Consider the following 20,949-nt stretch of genomic DNA (forward strand, 5'->3'; position numbering starts at 1 on the left):
GAACGCTGATAGGGGAGGGGAGGGAAATATCTTCAAGGAAGGCATCCTTGTAAGAGGATTCGCAGTAGGTTAAAATCTTCGAGTAAAAAATGAGGTCTGCAGATGCTGGAGATCACAGCTGCACTTCATAATTTACAAGTAAACTAGGAGGTAGGATCTTGAAGCAGGAACACTTAGTTGCCTGTCTTTACAGATAAACAATCAAACTCTCGACTGACCCAAAATTCCAGCTCAAGGTCACCTTTACCCACTCTCTGAAAGGGGCAGCAAGCACCCCCTCAGCTACATACATTACAGATTCCCCTCCCTCTGCTGTGTTAAAGCTGTTCTGGAGACCCAGACAACAAGAAAGTGAGTGAATTAAAGTGCTTTAAATGTAGAAGGACATTCGAAGATTCTTCAAATCGATGGGATGCTGAGGCATTGAAGGAATTGGCAGGTGAGACTATGTCAATGTTCTTTCAAAAGGGGAACCCTGAGGGAGTGCTGCAGGGTCGGACGTGCCTCTTTTGGGCTGACACATTGGCGCTATATAAATGAAAACTATTGTTGTCATCCGATTACTGTGGATTGGATTATGGAGAGGAGGTGGGGCCTAACACAACCAATGGCTGTTTACCCCCTCCGTGGTGGGCGGGGTAACAATATCACGTGCAAAACGGCCGTTCTGCTATTGGCTGACTTCCCGGGGGCGGGGTGTAGGATCACGTGCGACGGCGCGGCGCTCTGATTGGCTGTCTCCATGGTGAGGGCGGGGCTGGCTGTCCCATGCTGTTCACCGTTGGAGATGGCGGCGGGGGATAGCGGCGGTGATGGCGGTCTCGGGCGGTACCGCTCGCCGCTGGTTAGCCGATACTCGTCCCCGGAGATGGCCTTCAACTTCAGTGACGCCAAGAAGTTCACCACCTGGCGCCGGCTCTGGCTTTACCTGGCGACGGCCGAGAAGGTAAGAGGCCGGGGGGGGTTACCCCCAAATACCCCCAAATACCCCCAAATACCCCCATTCCCAATCTCCACCTTCATCCGAATTCCCCACACCCCCACCTCCATCCCATTCCCAAATCCCCACACCTCCATCCCATTCCCAAATCCCCACAGCTCCATCCCATTCTCAAATCCCCATCCCATTCCCAAATCCCCACAGCTCCATCCCATTCTCAAATCCCCATTCCATTCCCAAATCCCCACACCCCCATTCCATTCCCAAATCCCCACACCCCCATCCCATTCCCAAATCCCCACAGCTCCATCCCATTCTCAAATCCCCATTCCATTCCCAAATCCCCACACTCCATTCCATTCCCAAATCCCCACACCCCCATTCCATTCCCAAATACCCACACCCCATCCCATTCCCAAATACCCACACCCCCATCCCATTCACAAATCCCCATCCCATTCCCAAATCCCCATCCCATTCCCAAATCCCTGTTCCATTCCCAAATCCCCACAACCATCCCATTCCCAAATCCCCACACCCCCATTCCATTCCCAAATACTCACACCTCCCATCCTGTTCCCAAATCCCCACACCCCACCCTGTTCCCAAATCCCCACACCCCTATCCCATTTCCAGATCCCCACACCTCCCAACCCATTCCCAAATCCCCACACCTCCCAACCCATTCCCAAATCCCAGCACCCCGCAACCCATTCCCACACCCTGCCATCCCATTCCCAAATCCCCACACCCTGCCATGCCACTCTCAAATCCCACACCCTCCCATGCCATTCCCAAATCCCCACATCCTCCCATGCCATTCCCAAATCTCCACACGCTCCATCCCATTCCCAAATCCCCACACTCCCATTGCATTCCCAGATCCCCATATCCCATTCCCAAATTCTCACACCTCCCCATCCCATTCCCAAATCCCTTCATCCCATTTCCAAATCCCCCCTCACTACCACATCCATCCTATTCCCATATCACTATACCCCACACGATTCGTGATGAAGGGCTTATGCTCAAAACATTGAATTTCCTGCTCCTTGGATGCTGCCTGACCTGCTGCGCTTTTCCAGCAACACATTTACAGCTCTGATCTCCAGCATCTGCAGTCCTCACTTTCTCCCCATATCACTATACCCTTGTCTCATTCCCAAATCGTCTCACATCCCCATCCCCCATACTATTCCCAAATCGCCACAGCTCTATCCCATTCCCAAACACCTGCAACTAATTCCCAAATCCACACAACCCCATTCAATTCCCAAATCCCTGCCAGCGATTCCTAAATCCTCCCCTCACCCCCATCCTATTCCCAAATCCCCTCACCCCATCCATCCATACCATTCCTAAATTCCTACACCCCCATCCCATTCCCAAATCCTCACACCACCACCGCCCCCAATATCCCACCCCCATCCCATTCCCAATTCCCACACCACTCCATCCCCAATCTCCACCTTCATTCAAATTCACTGTATTCCCTGTCCTGTTCCTTATCCCCACACATACCCCTGTTCCCGGTCTCTCTTCTCTACCCCCCCCCCCCCTCCCAAACAAAACCCTCGTTCCTGATCCTTCACACCCCCCTCCTCGTTCCAAGCTCCCCAACAACCCCCTCGTTTCTGGTCACCTCACCCCACCTTGTTCTGATCCCCCCCAACAACTCCCTCGTTCCTGATCTCCCCCACACCCCCACCCCATTTCCGATCTCCCCCCCCCCCCCCCCCCCCCCCCCCCGACCCCATACCACTCCGTTCTGATTCCCCCCCCCCCCCTCCACGAACCCTCCATTCCAGATGACCCCATGCATCCCCCTCCTGTTCCCAATCCCTACACACCTTCCCACTCCATTCCTGGTGCTTTATGCTCATCCATGCTCAATCCCTCCCATTCCCCATCCACCGCAACTCCCCCTGCCCCCATTTCTAATACCCATACACTACTGCCCCTGTCCATTACCAATTTCCACAACCCATTCCTGATTCCCAACATCTCCACCCCTTCCTCTATTTCTATTTACCCATATCCTGACCTCCCCAACCCTTCATCCGGTCTCCCACATCCCCCATATGTGATAGTACTCCCCTGTCCCCTCTGTGCCTCTCCTAATCCTCCCCCCTCACTTTCCCCAGAGCTTGTGGTTTTTTCCTGGTTCAGAAAGTCCTCCTTGTTTCGTGCTAAGCTGATTTGTTCCAATGTAATGATGATGCTGATGTTTGCTCTAACTCAGTTAATGGGCTAACAGAAGTCACTTTGTGTGCACAGTACAAGGCAGGGTCACAGGATCACAGAGGACAGACGGTACACAAGCTGCCATTCAAACTAATCTGTCCATGCTGGTGCTTGTGCTGTTGATAAAGCCTCCTCTCACCCTTACTTGTTTAAATCTAACTATGGCCATTCCTTTCTCCCTCACCCAGTTCAGCTTTCACTTGAACCTCAACTATTCCCTATACAAGTGAGTCCCATTTCTCCTGAAATCCTAATTGATTACAGAGGAGGAAGTGCTGGGTGTCTTGAAACGGTTAAAAGTGGATAAATCCCCAGGACCTGATCAGGTGCACCCGTGAACTCTGTGGGAAGCTAGAGAAGTGATTGCTGGGCCTCTTGCTGAGATATTTGCATCATCGATAGTCACAGGTGAGGTGTTGGAAGACTGGAGGTTGGCAAACATGGTGCCACTGTTTAAGAAGGGTGGTAAGGACAAGCCAGGGAACTATAGACCGGTGAGCCTGACCTCGGTGGTGGGCGAGTTGTTGGAGGGAATCCTGAGGGACAAGATGTGCATGTATTTGGAAAGGCAAGGACTGATTCAGGATAATCAACATGGCTTTGTGCATGGGAAATCATGTCTCACAAACTTGATTGAGTTTTTTTGAAGAAGTAACAAAGGAGATTGATGAGGGCAGAGCAGTAGACGTGGTCGATATGGACTTCAGTAAGGCATTCAACAAGGTTCCCCATGGGAGACTAATTAGCAAGGTTAGATCTCATGGAATACAGGGAGAGCTAGCCATTTGGATACAGAACTGGCTCAAAGGTAGAAGACAGAGGGTGGTGGTGGGGGGGTTGTTTTTCAGACTGGAGGCCTGTGACCAGTGGAGTGCCACAAGGATCGGTGCTGGGTCCTCTGTTTTGTCATTTATATAAATGTTTTGGATGTGAACATAAGAGGTATAGTTAGTAAGTTTGCAGATGACACCAAAATTGGAGGTGTAGTGGACAGCGAAGAACGTTACCTCAGATTACAACAGGATCTGGACCAGATGGACCAATGGGCTGAGAAGTGGCAGATGGAGTTTAGATTAGATTAGATTAGACTTACAGTGTGGAAACAGGCCCTTCGGCCCAACAAGTCCACACCGACCCGCCGAAGCGCAACCCACCCATACCCCTACATTTACCCCTTACCTAACACTACGGGCAATTTAGCATGGCCAATCCACCTGACCCGCACATCTTTGTGACTGTGGGAGGAAACCGGAGCACCCGGAGGAAACCCACGCAGACACGGGGAGAACGTGCAAACTCCACACAGTCAGTCGCCTGAGTCGGGAATTGAACCCGGGTCTACAGGCGCTGTGAGGCAGCAGTGCTAACCACTGTGCCACCGTGCCGCCCACATTCAGATAAATGTGAGCTGTTGCATTTGGGAATGCAAATCTTAGCAGACTTATACAGATAATGGTCAGGTCCTAGGGAGTGTTGCTGAACAAAGAAACCTTGGAGTGCAGATTCAGAGCTCCTTGAAAGTGGAGTCACAGGTAGATAGGATAGTGAAGAAGGCGTTTGGTATGCTTTCCTTTGTTGGTCAGAATATTGAGTACAGGAGTTGGGAAGTCATGTTGCGGCTGTACAGGACATTGGTTAGGCCACTGTTGGAATATTGCATGCTATTCTGGTCTCTTTCCTATTGGAAAGATGTTGTGAAACTTGAAAGGGTTCACAAAAGGTTTACAAGGATGTTGCCAGGGTTGGAGGATCTGAGCTACAGGGAGAGGCTGAACAGGCTGGGGCTGTTTTCCCTGGAGCGTCAGAGGCTGAGGGGTGACCTTATACAGGTTTACAAAATTATGACGGGCATAGATAAGGTAAATAGACAAAATCTTTTCCCTGGAGTCGGGGAGTCCAGAACTAGAGGGCATAGGTTTAGGGTGAGAGGGGAAAGATATAAAAGAGACCTAAGGGGCAACTTTTTCACACAGAGGGTGGTACGTGTATGGAATGAGCTGCCAGAGGATGTGGTGGAGGCTGGTACAATTGCAACATTTTAAGAGGCATTTGGATGAGTTATGAATAGGAAGGGTTTGGAGGGATATGGGCCGGGGACTGGCAGGTGGGACTAGATTGGGTTGGGATATCTGGACGGGTTGGACCGAAGGGTCTGTTTCCGTGCTGTACATCTCTCTGACTCTATAAACCTTGTTGACCGGAGAGGGCGCGCCGCTTCAGGATGCAGTTCTGCTACAATTTGAAAGGCATTTGGATGGGTATATGAATAGGAAGGGTTTGGAGGGATATGGGCCGGGTGCTGGCAGGTGGGACTAGATTGGGTTGGGATATCTGGTCGGCATGGACAGGTTGGACCGAAGGGTCTGTTTCCGTGCTGTACATCTCTGTGATTCTATAATTGGATTTCATTGTGACTCTTCTTCTCTTCCCCCATGAGAAGGAGGAACTTCCTGTATTTTTTCTGTATCCATGCAAGTTTTTCTTTTTGAGCACAAAAATGGGCTGTTTAAAAAACCCAGTACTGTGCAAGGGGCTGCTGTACTTTTTCAAAGCATTCTCAGCACCAGTGTGTAGGGGAGGTTATAAGTGGGTTAGAGTTTAACTGGTAAGTTACAGGTCGGCAGTTCTTAATCATTTACCGTTAGACTGACTATATAATAAACAGATTCCTTCTTGTTCAAAACAGTTACCTGCTTGGTGCTTTCTATTAATACTGGGCAGCATGGTGGCTCAGTGGTTAGCGTTTCAGTCAGACAGAAGCTTGAACATGAAGTCAGAATCATAGAGATATACAGCACAGAAACAGATCCTACGTCTCTATGTACCCAAGTACAGTAAAAAGTTTTGTTTTGTGGGCAGTGCAGGAAGATAGTCGTTGAGATGTACAACACAGAAACAGACCCTTTGGTTCAACTTTGTCCATGCCGACCAGGTTTCCTAAATAAATCTAGTCCCATTTCCAGCACTTGGCCCATAATCCACTAAACCCTTCCTATTCATATACCCAGTCAGATGCCTTTTAAATGTTGTAATTATACCAGCCTCCACCACTTTCTCTGGCAGCTCGTTCCACATAAGCACCACCCTCTGTGTGAAAAAGTTGCCCCTCAGGTCCCTTTTAAATTTCTCCCCTCACCCTAAATGTATGCCCTCTAGTTTTGGACTCTCCCACCCTAAGGAAAAGACTTTGTTTATTTATCCTATCCATGCCCCTCACGATCTTATAAGCCTCTAAGGTTACCCCTCAGCCTTCAACGCTCCAGGGAAAACAGCCCCAGCCTAGTCAGCCACTCCCTGTAGCTCAAACCCTCCTTGGGATGTTCTTCTCTGAATCCATTCAAGTTTCATAACACCCTTCCTAAAGCAAGGAGACCAGAATTGCATGCAGTATTCCAATAATGGCTGAACCAATGTCCTGTACAGCCACAACATGACCTCCCAATTACTGTACTCAGTGCACTGACCAATGGAGGAAACCATACCAAATGCCTCCTGCGCTATCCTACCTACCTATGACTCCACTTTCAAGGAACTGTGCACCTGCACTCCAAGATATGACAACAATAAATCAAATCACATCAAGAATTGCTGCCACAGCTTTACAGACCCAGGTTCGATTCCAGCCTTGGGTGACTATCTGTGTGAGGTTTGCACATTCTTTACCATCTCTGCGTGGGTTTACTCCGGGTGCGCTGTTTCCTCCCACAGTCCAGAGATGTATTTGGTGAGGTGGATTGGCCAGGCTAAATTTCCCCTGTGTTCAGGGATGTGCAGACTAGGTGGATTAGCCATGGGAAATGCAGGGTTACAGGAATAGGGTGGTGGTAGGGGAGGGTCTGGATGGGACATTCTTCATAGTTGGTGCAGTCTGAATGGCCTCTTTCTGCACTGTAGTGATCCTATAATTCTAACCTGAATTTAAAAAAACAAGTAATTTGGGGAAATGTATGTATTTTGATAACATCTTTGAACTTTTGTGATGACTATGGGAATAGCAGGGCTTGCTGTCCGGCATGGTATCACAAGGTGGTGTGACACCACTCAAAGCAAGAGCTGTTCTCAGTTAGTCATCCATGCAGGTTTTTAAAATTGCCATCCCTCTCCTCCAAAGTAAATTTGGTGTTATGTATAAATTTAGAAGTTGTTCCATTCCGTGGTCCAATGGTTAAGGTAAATTGTGATTAGCAGTGGTCCTTGAACTGATCCTTTGTAGAGCTTCACTTCCCACCTTGTGAATAGTTACCCTTTACTCCAAGTCTCTCCTTTCTGTCTTGAAACCACCCAGCAATCCATTCTCCACTTGTGCAAAAGCAAAATAATGTGGATGTGGGAAATCTGAAAGAAACACAGGAAGTGCTGGAGAAACTCAGCAGGTCAGATGGTAATGTGGAGGGAAAAACAGGAACATTTTGAGTCAGAATGACTCTTCAGAACCCATTCTGCTTGTCCCAAAAAAAATGCTGGATGCTGGGAATCTGAAAACAACAGGAAGATTGCTAGAAATACCGAGGACTGGTGGTCTGGAGAGAAAACCCAGTTAGTGATTCCGGTTCATTATTTTTCAACAGAACTGCCTCTTATCCCCTGACTCTACATTCTCTGACCCTATTCATTACTTTATTAAAGCACTTCTGGACATAATTAAAAATGAAAATGCCGGAAACACACAGCATCATCTGGAATATGAACCAGAATCATTGACAGTCATTGTCCGACCTGTTGTGTATTTTCACTCTTGTTTCCATGGTGTACCGGCTTTAATCATTTTGTATACTTGTTGGAAAATGGTGAGACAATAAAGTACAGAAGAAAATATTGTTTGGTTGCTTTACATCCATACTTGCTGAATGGTGGTTACTGTTTGTTCAATGCTTTGTGTATGTGTGTGTTTGTGTATGTACACACACACACAATGAATTTCTTTCCCTACCTTGGGTGCATAAGGTGTTTTCTGTAAAGGTTGTCATAGCCACAGTGTTGATGAGTCAATGTTATCTATGCAACAATAGTACTGTACACCATCTCCCTTTCAAACCCTCCTAGGACAGGTACAGCGTGGGGTTAAATACAAACTGAAGCTTTCTCTACTTTTTTTTCAAACTGAAATTAAAGCTGCTTCTACACTATCCCAATCAAACAGTCCCAGGCCAGGTACAACGTGGGATTAGATACTGAATAGCTGTTCTTGACGCTCAGTGTGTTGTGTGAAGAGGGGTTATGGTTATGGGTTGCATGTGCTAGGTGCCAAAGGGGCGATTGCGTGTGGTGAATGTTGGGGGTTGATTCCAGTTAGAGATAGCTGGGTGAGTGGAGTAACATTGCTTGTGCTGGTTGCTGTGTGTTATTCCAATTCTTCATCTCTCTCTGTCTCTCTGCAGGAGCTGGGGCTGCCAATCACACAGGAACAACTCCAGGAGATGAAGTCAAATCTCGAAAACATTGATTTCAAGATGGCTGCCGAAGAAGAGAAGAAGCTTCGCCATGATGTCATGGCACATGTACACACGTTCGCACATTGTTGCCCGAATGCTGCTGCCATCATACACCTTGGTGCCACATCCTGCTACGTGGGGGACAACACAGTACGACAACATTCCTGATCTCTGACTTGTCATGAAACAGCACAGGGTTAGATACAGAGTAAAACTCCCTCTATATGTTATTCATCAAACACTCCATGGAGGGATTTCAAATCGAGGATAAAAATTTTGAACATTGAGGAACCAAAGTAGGACTTGGTTCAAGTTAGAGGACAGTGGAGGTTTGGTCATGTTTAACGTTATGGGAGGGGGAAGGTCAGAGCCTGGCCAGTAGTATGTTGGAGTTACCTTGTCTAGAAGTTAAAGGATTTCAGCATCGGACAGGCCAGGGCAGTGTTTCAATGTTGAAATTAGATCAGCATGAAATCCCATAAGCTTCTGATCAGTCTGGTTGAGTTTTGCAGTGTCAGAGAGAGAGGGGGATGGAATTGATGCTCTCCATCAGCCACGTTTACTTAGTTCTTCTGTATTAATCATTTCCCTCCTCCCCTAGGATTTGATTGTCCTTCGCGATGGTTTCGACATCCTTCTGCCCAAGGTGAGTGTGTGTGAGTGTGCGCACATGCGTGAGTGCTGATAGTTGGTTGACTCCTGTGCTAGAGGTGTTTTGACAGACTCTGTCTCATTGCATTTGTTGCAGCTGGCTCGAGTCATCAACCGCCTGACGGACTTTGCCCAGAAATATGCTGACCTGCCAACACTCGGTTTCACCCACTACCAGTAAGTGGCAATGCACAAGAGATGCAGTGTGCCTGCTCACACCACACAGATATTTCCTGCCCAGTCAGAATCATCTTTTGTCTTTAATAACTTGCTTTTGTGATTCAGAAAGTTTTTCGTTGTTAAGTAAAGGAGTCATACGTTTGCACGCACCCCACATTCCCAAACACCTCCCCACCCAGCCCACTCACCTCTTCAAAAGATTCAGTGAAGCTGGTCAAATGTCACCACCCCGAACAAAGCCAATGTTAATTGTTATTGATGAATCCCTGCCTCTCCAAATGCAAATTAATTCTGTCCCTTAGAATTGCTTTCTATAGATTCCCCACCACTGAGGTTAGACTGATAGGTCTGTAGTTTGCTGCTTTCACCTTTGCTTTCTGCTCGAATAGTGGCTGTCCTCCTAACAGGTCTCCTGTGCCCAGGCAGATATTGAGAATTTTTGCTAGCTCCCTTTCTATTTCCTCCCTTGCCTCATTCAACAACTTGCGATACATTTCAACCGACCCTTGAGATTTATCTACTTTGAAGCCTGCCAGGATGCCCAGAGCTGCCTTTTTGTTTATGCTAATTCTTTAATTATATCACAGAACTTCTCTTCCCTTATTTCTATACCTATATTGTCCCTCTCCCTAGTGAACACTGACACAAAGGATCATTTAGGACCCTACCTACATCCTCTGGCTCCATAGAAAATTTACCATGCACTCCTTAATGGGTCCTATGCATTCCCTAGTTATCTTTTTACTCTTAATGTACCTGTAAAACAACTTAGGATTTTCTTTTATTTTATCTGCCATATCTTTTCATGTCTCTATTTTGCATTCTTAATCTCCTTCTTCAGTTTCCTTTTGAACATGGTGTTCCACTTGAGCACCTGTTTGAGTCCTCAGTATTTGTCATAAGCCTTCCCTTTTCTCTTAATCCAAAGCTGTTTATCCCTCTATTCAGTGTTCAAAGGATGTAATGTTCCCACCGCTTTTCCTTTTTGGAACATGTTAGCTCTATGAAGTCCATATTTTCATTTTGAATGCATCCTATCCCATTGTTTTGAGTCAGATTTACCTGAAAGTATCTGCTCTCAGTCCACTCTGGCCAAATCATATCTGATCTTATTTGAACTTCAATTTCAGACTGATCCTTATCATTTTCCACAACAATTTTAAATCTAATGGAGTTATGATCACCATGTGCAAAATGCTCCCCCATTGATACTTTGTGCACTAAGTCCAGGACTGCTCCCTCTCTTCTGGGGCCTTCTCCTTACTGCCTTAAAAAGCTGTCTCAAGAGGTTGCACTCCTACTGTTTCTACTTGAGTAACTTCTTCCAGTTTAGTTTCTGAGTTTTTTTTAATTCCTTCCTTTGTGCATATGAACCTTATTGTAATCCTGAGGGCTGAAAAATTCTTGGCTCTTAACAAATTGAAAGCAACTCTGTACAAACCATGACTTTGAGCCACTACCACTTTTAAATTCTCTCTTAGTCCTATTCCCTCCATCCTGGCCATTATCCGGACTGTTTCATGTCTTCGCCCTGAACACTCCAACTTGGCAGCACACGCTGTTGTCACACCATAAGTCCTGAGGGCATTCTTGACCCTGGAACATAATCCATATTGTCCTCAGGCACAATGCTGGGCAGTGGTTTGCCATCGCCTCCTGCAGGATGACTGACCAGGAGACGCTCCCACTTTACTGCCTGTGTCAGGTCATTTGAAAGAATTTGCAGGCTGACCCTTAACCTGTTTGACTGTCATGAGTGCCTATTCCTTGGACATCAAGTCCTGGAATGGAACTATGAATTGGAGCTCCAAATGCAACAGCGAAATTACCCATAGAATTATAGAAAATTTACAGCACGGAAGGGGGCTATTCAGCCCATTGTCTGTCTGGAAAAAAAAATTTGAAAAAGCTAGCTGGCCATTCTAACCCCTCCTTGTAAGGTCCTGGACTATGGCCTTGCACATTCCAGTGCCTTGAGCAGATCTGGACCTTTTTCAATGAGTTCAGGTTTCAAGCTCAAGCAGCCGGCGGACACCACCTGTGGTATATTCCCTTGCTCTGTTTGCTCTCCCCAAATGCGTGACCTCCCACCTCTCCAGATTCAGTTGCGTTTGTCACTTTCCAACTCAGCAACCCCCCCCCCCCCCCCCCCATAGCCAACAACATCCTAAATAAAAACCGAAAGAACGGCGGATGCTGTAAGTCAGAAACTAAAACAGAAATTGCTGGAAAAGCTCAGTATGGCGTTCTGGCAGCATCCGTGGAGAGAATTCAGTTAACATTTTGAGTCGAGTGACCCTTCCTCTGAACAATATCCTCTTCAAGATCAACTGCATGAGCATTTTCTGCAAATTCTCAATCCTTCCTACCTGCCTGCCTCACATTTAAATCTATGTCATTAACGTATACCACAAGCAGCAAGGGCTCCAATACTGAGCCCCTATGGTACACCACATTGCATTCACAAAAATGTCCACCATTTCCTGTTACTGAGCTGATTTTGTATCCATTTCACCACATTGTCTTGTACTCCAGGAGCCTTAATCTTTCTGATCAATTTGCTTTGTAGGACTTTGTCAAATGCCTGACTAAAATGCATGTGGACAACATCCACTGCACCACCCTCACCCAGTTATTCCTCAAAAAAAAATCTAATTATGGTAATAAGACACGGCCTTACCCAAAGAAAACCGAGCTGACTATCCCTGTTTAATCTATGCCTTTCTAAGTAACAGTTCCACCTTGTTTGTAATTTGTTTAAGTGGATTCTGTGCTGTAATTGGCTAGGCCAGCACAGTTGACCACTGTTGGGAAGCGATGCTGCCTCTGGCTGCAGGATCTGTGTATGGACCTGAGAAATCTGGAGCGTGCCCGCAATGAGCTCCGATTCCGAGGGGTGAAGGGAACGACAGGGACTCAGGCCAGTTTCCTCCAGCTCTTTGAGGGAGACTATAGAAAGGTGAGTGACACTAACACTTGGGCAAGGGGAGATTGTGCTGCCTTTGCAGTTCATAATCATGGCAGAGTGTCAGTTATTCTAACAGAAATCCTGATTCACTGAGTCATCCAGCCCTGAAGGCTACCCAGGGCCCGAGAGAGTGCACCTCCTGACTTGGTTGAATCGATTAAAAAATGAAGTAATTTCTGTACTTTGAATACTTTTGCTTTGTAAATGATATTTGCATTTTCAACTGCTATTATTAAACTTTGACTGTTTCAATGATTTGTCCCCCAGGTGTCTCCATTTAGATTTAGATTAGATTACTTAGTGTGGAAACAGGCCCTTCACCCAACAAGTCCAAACCGACCCTCCAAAGAGCAACCCACCCAGACCCATTCCCCTACGTTTACCCCTTCACCTAACACTAAGGGCAATTTTAGCATGGCCAATTCACCTAACGTGCGCATTTTTGTTTTGGAAACCCATGCAGATACTGCCACCCTGTGTCGCAGATACTGCCACCCTGTGTCGCAGATACTGCCACCCTGTGTCGCAGATACTGCCACCCTGTGTCGCAGATACTGCCACCCTGTGTCGCAGATACTGCCACCCTGTGTCGCAGATACTTGTCCAGATTTACACATTCTCTTTTGTTCTTTCATTATGTCACTGACTGGCCCAGTATTTATTGCCCAGTTCTAATTGCCCTTGATCTGAGTGGCTTGCTAGGCCATTTCCGAAGGCAATGAAGAGTCTATCACGTTGCAGTGGGTTTGAAATCGCACATAGGCCAGATTGGATTAAGGACGGCAGATTTCCTTCCCTAAAAGAATTTGCAGAACCAGATGGGTGTTATTGCTACGAGGTAGCATTTTATTTCCAGACTTGAATTGAGATTTTATCATGTGTCTCTAGAACATTAGCCAGAACATTTTTAGTTGCATCTGCCATTTCTCTGAACTGAAGTTCAGTATTTGTATTTCTTAACCCTTCGTAGTTTTCATTACTTCATTACAACTCACCTTGTGATTTCCTTACTTTAATGAAAATATCCCTGTAATACAGATTTTTATTACTGTAGGCACACTAAACATTGCATCCACCACCCAGGCACCTACCAGAAATTGTAGATTGAGGGGTGGGGGTGGAAAGGGAGGGGAAACGAGTGTAATCATCTTGGAAAGAACACTGAGAAAAATATGAAGATCTAAAGGCTGACAGGGCTGAAAGGCTGATCTCCAGCTTTAATAGACTTCACCCCAAGGTTTTAGAAGAAGTGATTGTTGAGATGGTGGATTTTAATCTTCCGAAATTTTGGAAAGATCTCACCAGGTTAGGAAATAGTAGATGTGAATCTTCTATTCAAGAAAAGTGGGAGGCACAAAGTAGGAAACTACAGGGCAGTTAGCTGCTTAATTCTCATGTGGAAGTCACTGGAATATTTCACTGGAGAGGTGATAGCAGGGCTCAGGGAAAATCAGGCAGTGTCAACATGACTTTGTGAAAGTGAAATGATGTTTCACTAATGGATTAATGTTCATTGAGGAAGTAAGCAACAACAAGGATAAAGGGGAGCCTGTTGTGGTGTACTTTGATTTCCAGGAGGCATTTAATATGGTGCCATATCACAGGTAACTACGCTCATGATCAGGAGGGGCAACATTATTAATATGGGTGGAGGATTGGTCAGCTAACAGAAGGAGCAGCCATAATTAGGTTCATTTTCAGGTTGGCAAGAAAGTCAACAAGTGGAATGCCTCAGGATCAAGGCCAGGCCCTTAAGTGTTCACCGTCTGTATCAGTGACCTGAATGAAGGGACCAGAATGTGCTTGCTAAATTTGCCAGTAACACCAAGAATGGGAAGTGTGTGTATAAAACCACAATGTGGGAAAATGGGAATTTGTCCAGTTATTCAGAAAGAACAGAAAAATAGAGTATTATTTTAAACAGAGAGGGGTTTAATTCTGAGGCAGGGAGAACCTCTGGTTCCTGGAACACGAATTACACACAGTTAGTATGTTAAGTTAGGAAGCAGCAAGTGATCAGGAAGGCAGATGGAAGATTGGCATTTATTGACAGGGAAGTGGAATATTAGTGAGGGTATTTTATTACATGGAAAAGCTGGGCAGGTTGGGTCTATGTCCATTGCAGTTTAGAATTAGAGGTAATCTTGTTGGAATGTGCACAATCCTGAAGGGATTCAACAGTGTGGGTACTGGGAGAATGTTTCCTCTTGTAGGAGGGTCTCAAACTAGGGAACACAATCCAGTTTCTAAGTGTTACTGGGGAAGGCAGGAAAGTGGGTTGAGGCCAGAATCTGATCAGTTATGATCTTCAGTAGCAGACCAAGCTTGAGGGGCAGAATGGCTTCCTCTCCTAATGTATGTTTTTCTCTCCTTCTCTGATATTCTCATGCTCTCTCTGGTTTTGTCTCTTTCAGGTTGAAGAGCTTGATCGTTTGGTGACTGAGATGGCAGGATTTAAACAGTGAGTTATGATGATTGAAAGCGCTTGGTGTCCCTCTCTATCATGTGATATTAGCAAGAGTGTAGCTGGGACCCCCTCTGTTCTAAAACCTTCAACAACTCTTATTGTTTGAGGGTTGGTAACCCGGGTTGTATGTTCAAATGTTTTGTATCTTTTTCTTCAGAACGTACCTGGTGACTGGACAGACGTACAGTCGGAAAGTGGATATTGACTCGCTGGCCGTGCTCGCCAGTCTTGGGGCAACTGTTCACAAGGTTAGGAAAGGGCTGGCTGTGTGCACCCATAGGATTTTGTGTGGCTCTCCAACCTGAATAAAAATTACCCCTCTGTGTGTCTGCTCTCTGGTGAATGGTGTGCCTGGTCACCGGGGTATGGGGAGGGTGGGTGCCTGGTCACTGGGCTTTTGCCGTGGGGGTGAGGCAGGTTCTGCTTTGCCATTGTGATTGGGCGGTAAACAAGGGGCCTGTGTTTTGTCTGGAATGTCCTACCTTGGTCCAGAAGTGATCAGCATGTGTGGGAACTGAGCAAAGTAGCTAAAGCAGTCTTACAGAGAGGCAGGGCAGCTTGTGTAAGGAATGAATGGCTGCAGTCAGTCAGTGTTTCAAAGTGTGGCAATGCCGAATAATCTGACCCATGTTTCTTTCAGATTTGTACGGATATCCGCCTTCTTGCAAATCTGAAGGAGGTTGAGGAGCCCTTTGAGAAAGATCAGATTGGTGAGTCCTCTTTGGGAGAGGGGTGCAGGGAGACTGAAGGAGTAATTTCTAGAGTGGTAGTTTTATGTAGGAAGTGTTTTTGCAGGAAGGGCTTGGCAGAGTGTGTTCCAGTGTTGTATGGACTCTTGATGGGATAACCCAGGTTCACATCCTAGTCTCCTCAGCCTAATACCTCAGCACTTTGGAATTGGTGAGAAATCAGTCAACATTGTTATGGGTTCTGTTATTGAGTCCCCATGTGGACACCGGGTAAAAGGTCAACAGAGTCCTGGCCCTGAATCATTTGTCCACGCTGGTATCATCAGAACTCTACCTTCCACCCTAAACATGTTAAAGAAGCCATCCCTGATGCACAAGTCTTGTGTGTACACAGGATCTGCTGAGATGAGGAGGAACACACTGGGCACCTGAAGGTGTTGAAAGATGCCCTCGTAAGAACAGGATACAATGCGCAACTCATGATCACGAGTTCTGATGTTGCAGTTTTTCACTGTGGAATGACCTCCTCAGAAGGTTGACACAGGACGCGATCCTTTGTCGCCCAATACTTCCTTGGAGCGGGGAAACTGCACCATGTTCTTTGCAGCCTTCAACATGTCATCGATGACGACAAACAGCTCGCCAAGATCATCCCTACGCCTCTGCTTCTCTCTTTTGAACAACCGCTAGACCATCGTTTGCAGCAAACTGCCCAGCCCTCTTATACCTATTGTGTTATTCTAGCCGTTTGGTTTGTCTCCTGCATCAGCTTATTTTTAATTTTTTCTAATTATGTCTCTGCCTCAATTAATTGGATTATTGGGCATCCCTTCACTTGCTATCCAGCAGTTGACATTTTACTCTCACTGTCTGACACTCTTAATCACCTGCAGAGACCTGTTATTCGACACTCCACTTGCTCCATTTGTATGATCTTTTGATCTTTCTGCTTGTAAATTCTGTGCCTATATGCTTTTCTTCACTTCAGCTGGCAAAGGGACAGTGCTCCGAAAGCTTGTAATATCAAATAAACCTATTGGACTATAACCTGATGTTGTGACTTTTGATCATCAGAACTGGGCAATGGAAAATCTGCACCATTATACCCCACACACATGCATTTTCTCTCTGTCTCTCGCTGTCTCGTGTGTTGCTTTACTGACTAGAGGAGCCCATGAAGCAGGAGTTATCCTGATAAACCACTTGGGAGCAGTGGCTCAATCTGCAATGGCTTGGGGAGACTGGTCAGGATTGGAAAGGGGTGTGGTGGAGGAAAGGGATGTGGTGGGGTGCTTTCTTAGGGTGTGGATGATGGTTTGTCCAGGAAAGGGGCTAAATTGGTCAGTCTATAGGGGAGATGGGAAAGGTCTATCTGGGAGTTGTGGGTGATGGCAGATAGTCTCAGTTTGTGGATGACTCTTCATTCTGTCGCTGTGTGTGTTTGCAGGGTCCAGTGCGATGCCCTATAAGAGGAATCCAATGCGCAGTGAGCGTTGCTGCAGTCTGGCTCGCCACCTCATGACACTGATGCTGGACCCTCTGCAGACAGCAGCTGTACAGTGGTTTGAGCGGACTCTAGATGACAGCGCCAACAGGTAACCTCGCTGCATCTTGGAATTGGATTGGTTCAGCTCTTCACAGGGAAACAGGAGGTGGTGTAGAGAGGCCCCTCCAAAATACTCCCACCCTCCAAACCCTGCCCCTTCTCCTGGTCAATTAGCTGCTGGGATCAGTCATTCACAAGTTCCACATTCTGTTCCTTGCTGAATTTCCTGACCCAAGCCACTGGTTTCTTCATCACTGGGTGAAGTGAACGGTGTCCCTCTGGGTTATCCCCTCCTGGTCAGAGTTCAGTGTGGGTGAATCTGTCTGGATGTTGCGTGTGACATGGTGATGTCTCAAAGTTGAATAGACTGTTCATACTGGTTCAGATGGTAAGTAATAGCTGGGGTCTCAAGTGCCTGCCAATGCCAAGCATCAGTAAAACCCAGCTGCTGTCTTTGGTTGTATACCTTTTAAGTTGCTGAATGAAGAAGGTCAAACTGGCCCAGGCCCAGACATGCTCTCCGGCCATTCCTCCAGGCCATAAAGGCTGCTGTGTTCCTTCTGACATTGTATCCAATGTGTCCAATGTCAACTTGTCAATGTGACGCTGAGTACAACTGTAGTAAAGCGGTGGTTAATCACTGTGTTTTCCCCATTTCTCAATGTCTGAACACCTGCCTTCCCTCTCCTTCTGTCACTTGCTCTTTTCATCTTTTGTGGCCTGTCACCCTTCTCTGCCACTCACCCCCCCCCCCCCCAACTCCTTGTTTTACTTTGCCATTCACATTCTTCCCCTGTCTGTCTCTGCCACTGTTGGTCTCACCCTCTTCTCTCCAGACGTATCTGTTTAGCAGAGTCGTTTCTAACTGCAGACATTATCCTGAGCACGCTACAGAACATCACTGAAGGGCTGGTCGTTTACCCAAAGGTAGGCAATGTGTTTGCTGTGGAGATTTTCAGATGCTGCAGTTGATGTACTTAGAGCTGATTTGGGATGTAGGAAGCTCTGTCCTTTCGGCCAGCAGCCACTGGGCTGAAGTGAAGTAGCATTGCTCTGTGAATTATTGTTAGTGTTTGTACAGGGCTTGGATCTGGGTTAGTGCAAGTCTGAGAATGGGTGATTGTCCTCGTTAGTGATTACCTATTGCAGCATCTCCATGGCAAGGATACCCCGCGCCACTGTGTGTATGTGGTGGGGGTGGGGCAGGTCTGCTCAGAGGGATATTCAGGATACCTGGGTTGTGCAGTAACGGATGTCTGAAACAGTCTTGCTGAGAACATTCGCTTCCTAATTTTCCTGTCTGCTCCTGCTCATTGTTGCCAGCCTCCCGTGTGCTTGCTGATCTGTTACTTTCTCTTCTAGGTGATTGAGCGGCACATTCGCCATGAGCTTCCATTCATGGCGACAGAAAACATCATCATGGCAATGGTGAAAGCAGGAGAAAATAGACAGGTCAGTGTTCCCCTGTGCCTGGAGTGAGGGGGTGCATTAGGAACAGTGAGAGACTGGGTTGTATCTGTTTTTGTTCAAAAGAAATTGTGCACTTTATCTCGATCGACACTTTAGCTCAGAAAGGACAGATTTGAAACTCTCATTGAAAGATTAAGAATTAATGATAAATCTACTTTTACTTTTCTATAAATGTTATGTTTTTACAATAAACACGATTAGTTGTTTTAGCCTGAGCCGTCTGCTGGTTGAAGGATCTGTAGGAGACACTGAACCAATAGGTTTGAATGTATGGAATCATTCTGGAGGTTGAATGCAGATTTGAGTTGTTGATGTTTTGGAGCTGGACTGAGTTGGGATTCAGTTTGAGAGACTTGACTGTCTCCCCATCTCTGGCAGTTCTTGTGTGACATTTGTGGTAAACACTCCTGATTGGAGTTATTTCCTTCCCATCTTCTACAGGATTGTCACGAGCGAATCCGTGTCCTCTCCCAGCAGGCAGCTGCTGTGGTTAAACAGGAGGGAGGTGATAACGATCTGATCTGCAGAATTCAGGAGGACAGTTACTTCAGCCCAATCCACGGGCAGCTTGAGACACTGCTTGACCCTAAGTCCTTCATTGGGTGTGCCCCCCAGCAGGTGAGAGTGAGATGTGGAGTCATCTGTAATACTGCCCATGGTGCCAGTTTGGCCCCCACCTGTTGAGGTGGGACATTCTGCCCTTGCCTCTTTCTTATTTTGGGTGGGAAGGGTGATTTCTTTTGACGTGGATCTGAATCCCTGTGCATTGACTGAATTTGAAGGAGACAACAAGACAAAGGAAGAGCAGTAGGTCATTTAGCCCACTGAGTCTGCTGTGCCATTCAGTGACACCATGGCTGACCTGACAACATCCTGGTAAATCTTTTCTGAACCCTTCCAAGTTTCACAACATCCTGCCTATAGGAGGGAGAGGGACCAGAATTGTGCACAATATTCCAAAAGTGGCCTAACCAATGTCCTGTACAGTTACAACATGACCTTCCCAACTCCTGTACTCAATACTCTGACCAATAAAGGAAAGCATACCAAATGCCGCCTTCACTATCCTATCTACCTGCGACTCCACTTTCAAGGAACTGTGAACCTGCACTCCAAGGTCTGTTTGAAAACCAATGAAAAATGCTGAACAAACTTTCCCAACCATCTGTCTTGCCATTAATCTTTCCCAACTTTTGTTTTTTCTTTTAATTTTGATGCTAATCTTAATTGCCCTGGTTAACCGTGGTTTGCTTATTCCCTTTATCAGTACCCTCCTTCCTCACTGGAATATTGTGAGCCATGATCTATTTAATTCTTAAATATCTGCCTTTGCTCTTCAACCATCTTCACTGCTAAACTCTTTTGAAGAATGGAAAAACCTTAGCAGTTCAGTAGCACCTTATGGAGAGAGAAGCAGAGTTAGCCCCTTTCAAGACCCACGTGGCTTCTGTGGTACAGAAGAAGTTCACCTGATTATTTCTAGAACTTTGATTTCATTTCAGATTTCCAAAATTGCAGTATTTTGCTCCTATTTCTTGGTTGTCATTTGGTATTGATTTTCTTTTCTTCTCTTTTAAAAGGTTACCAAATTTCTGGAACAGGAGGTCCAGCCACTCTTGGTCCATTATGCTGGTCAAATGGAAGTGAAGGTTGAGTTGGAGCTGTGAGAAACTGAACCAGAGCGATGACGGCTGAAAATTCATGAAAATACCTCCGAGTTCGAGCATGTCCAGCCTGTGACTTGGAAGTTTGTGCGTGTGTTTTATGCCTTAGATTTGAGGAGCACAGATGAGATTGTTCAATTTTAAATTGCTGATTTGGTTTCTGACAATTATTTTAATGCTGGGACATCAATGGCCATGAATTGCCATGCATGTTTCGCAAATGTATACTGTGTTCGGGGATATCAGCAAACATGCTCCCACTCAGGAATCATGGAGCTATTATCAAATGACCCAGAGCTCTCCTGTTACAAGTCACATGTCAGATCATTACATTTTCAAAATAAGTTTTATTTCAAATTAATCGATGAAAATCACTGCCCATGAGACTGGGCTCAAAGTTTCCATTTGTATGCGTTTTGTGTCATTCTCATCATCTTGAAAGGATGGCTTGTGTTTTAAATAAAAATCTTTTTCAGCTTGACTTTAAGAATGCGTTTCATTACGACTGTCTGACGCTACTCAACTGAAGCTTTTTGTAGTGAAGAGGTGACCTCGCTCACTCAGCCGGTTTAAACCGTTAATACCAATCCCACTTGTTTGGGTATCTGCCTGAAGTTCAGTCATTCACTTTATGATGCCCCAAGATTAAGATGGAAATAAATTTTGATGTCTGTGGGATTGTCCAGAATGAAATTGTG

General features: G+C 46.1%; 1 protein-coding gene across 1 annotated transcript; it reads left to right on the top strand.

Annotated features, from left to right (window-relative positions):
• The first annotated feature begins 746 nt into the window (after positions 1 to 746).
• On the top strand, positions 747 to 20,741 carry adsl (adenylosuccinate lyase). The gene is made up of 13 exons (XM_060849713.1): positions 747 to 946; positions 8,563 to 8,766; positions 9,218 to 9,262; positions 9,365 to 9,444; positions 12,235 to 12,406; positions 14,830 to 14,876; positions 15,040 to 15,130; positions 15,523 to 15,592; positions 17,019 to 17,166; positions 17,954 to 18,044; positions 18,480 to 18,569; positions 19,029 to 19,205; positions 20,168 to 20,741. The coding sequence occupies exons 1-13, from the start codon at positions 788 to 790 to the stop codon at positions 20,252 to 20,254; spliced, it is 1,461 nt and encodes a 486-aa protein (XP_060705696.1). The 5' UTR covers positions 747 to 787; the 3' UTR covers positions 20,255 to 20,741.
• The last annotated feature ends 208 nt before the right edge of the window (positions 20,742 to 20,949 follow it).

The sequence above is a fragment of the Hemiscyllium ocellatum genome, chromosome 33, assembly GCF_020745735.1.
Source record: "Hemiscyllium ocellatum isolate sHemOce1 chromosome 33, sHemOce1.pat.X.cur, whole genome shotgun sequence".
Lineage (NCBI taxonomy): Eukaryota > Metazoa > Chordata > Chondrichthyes > Orectolobiformes > Hemiscylliidae > Hemiscyllium > Hemiscyllium ocellatum.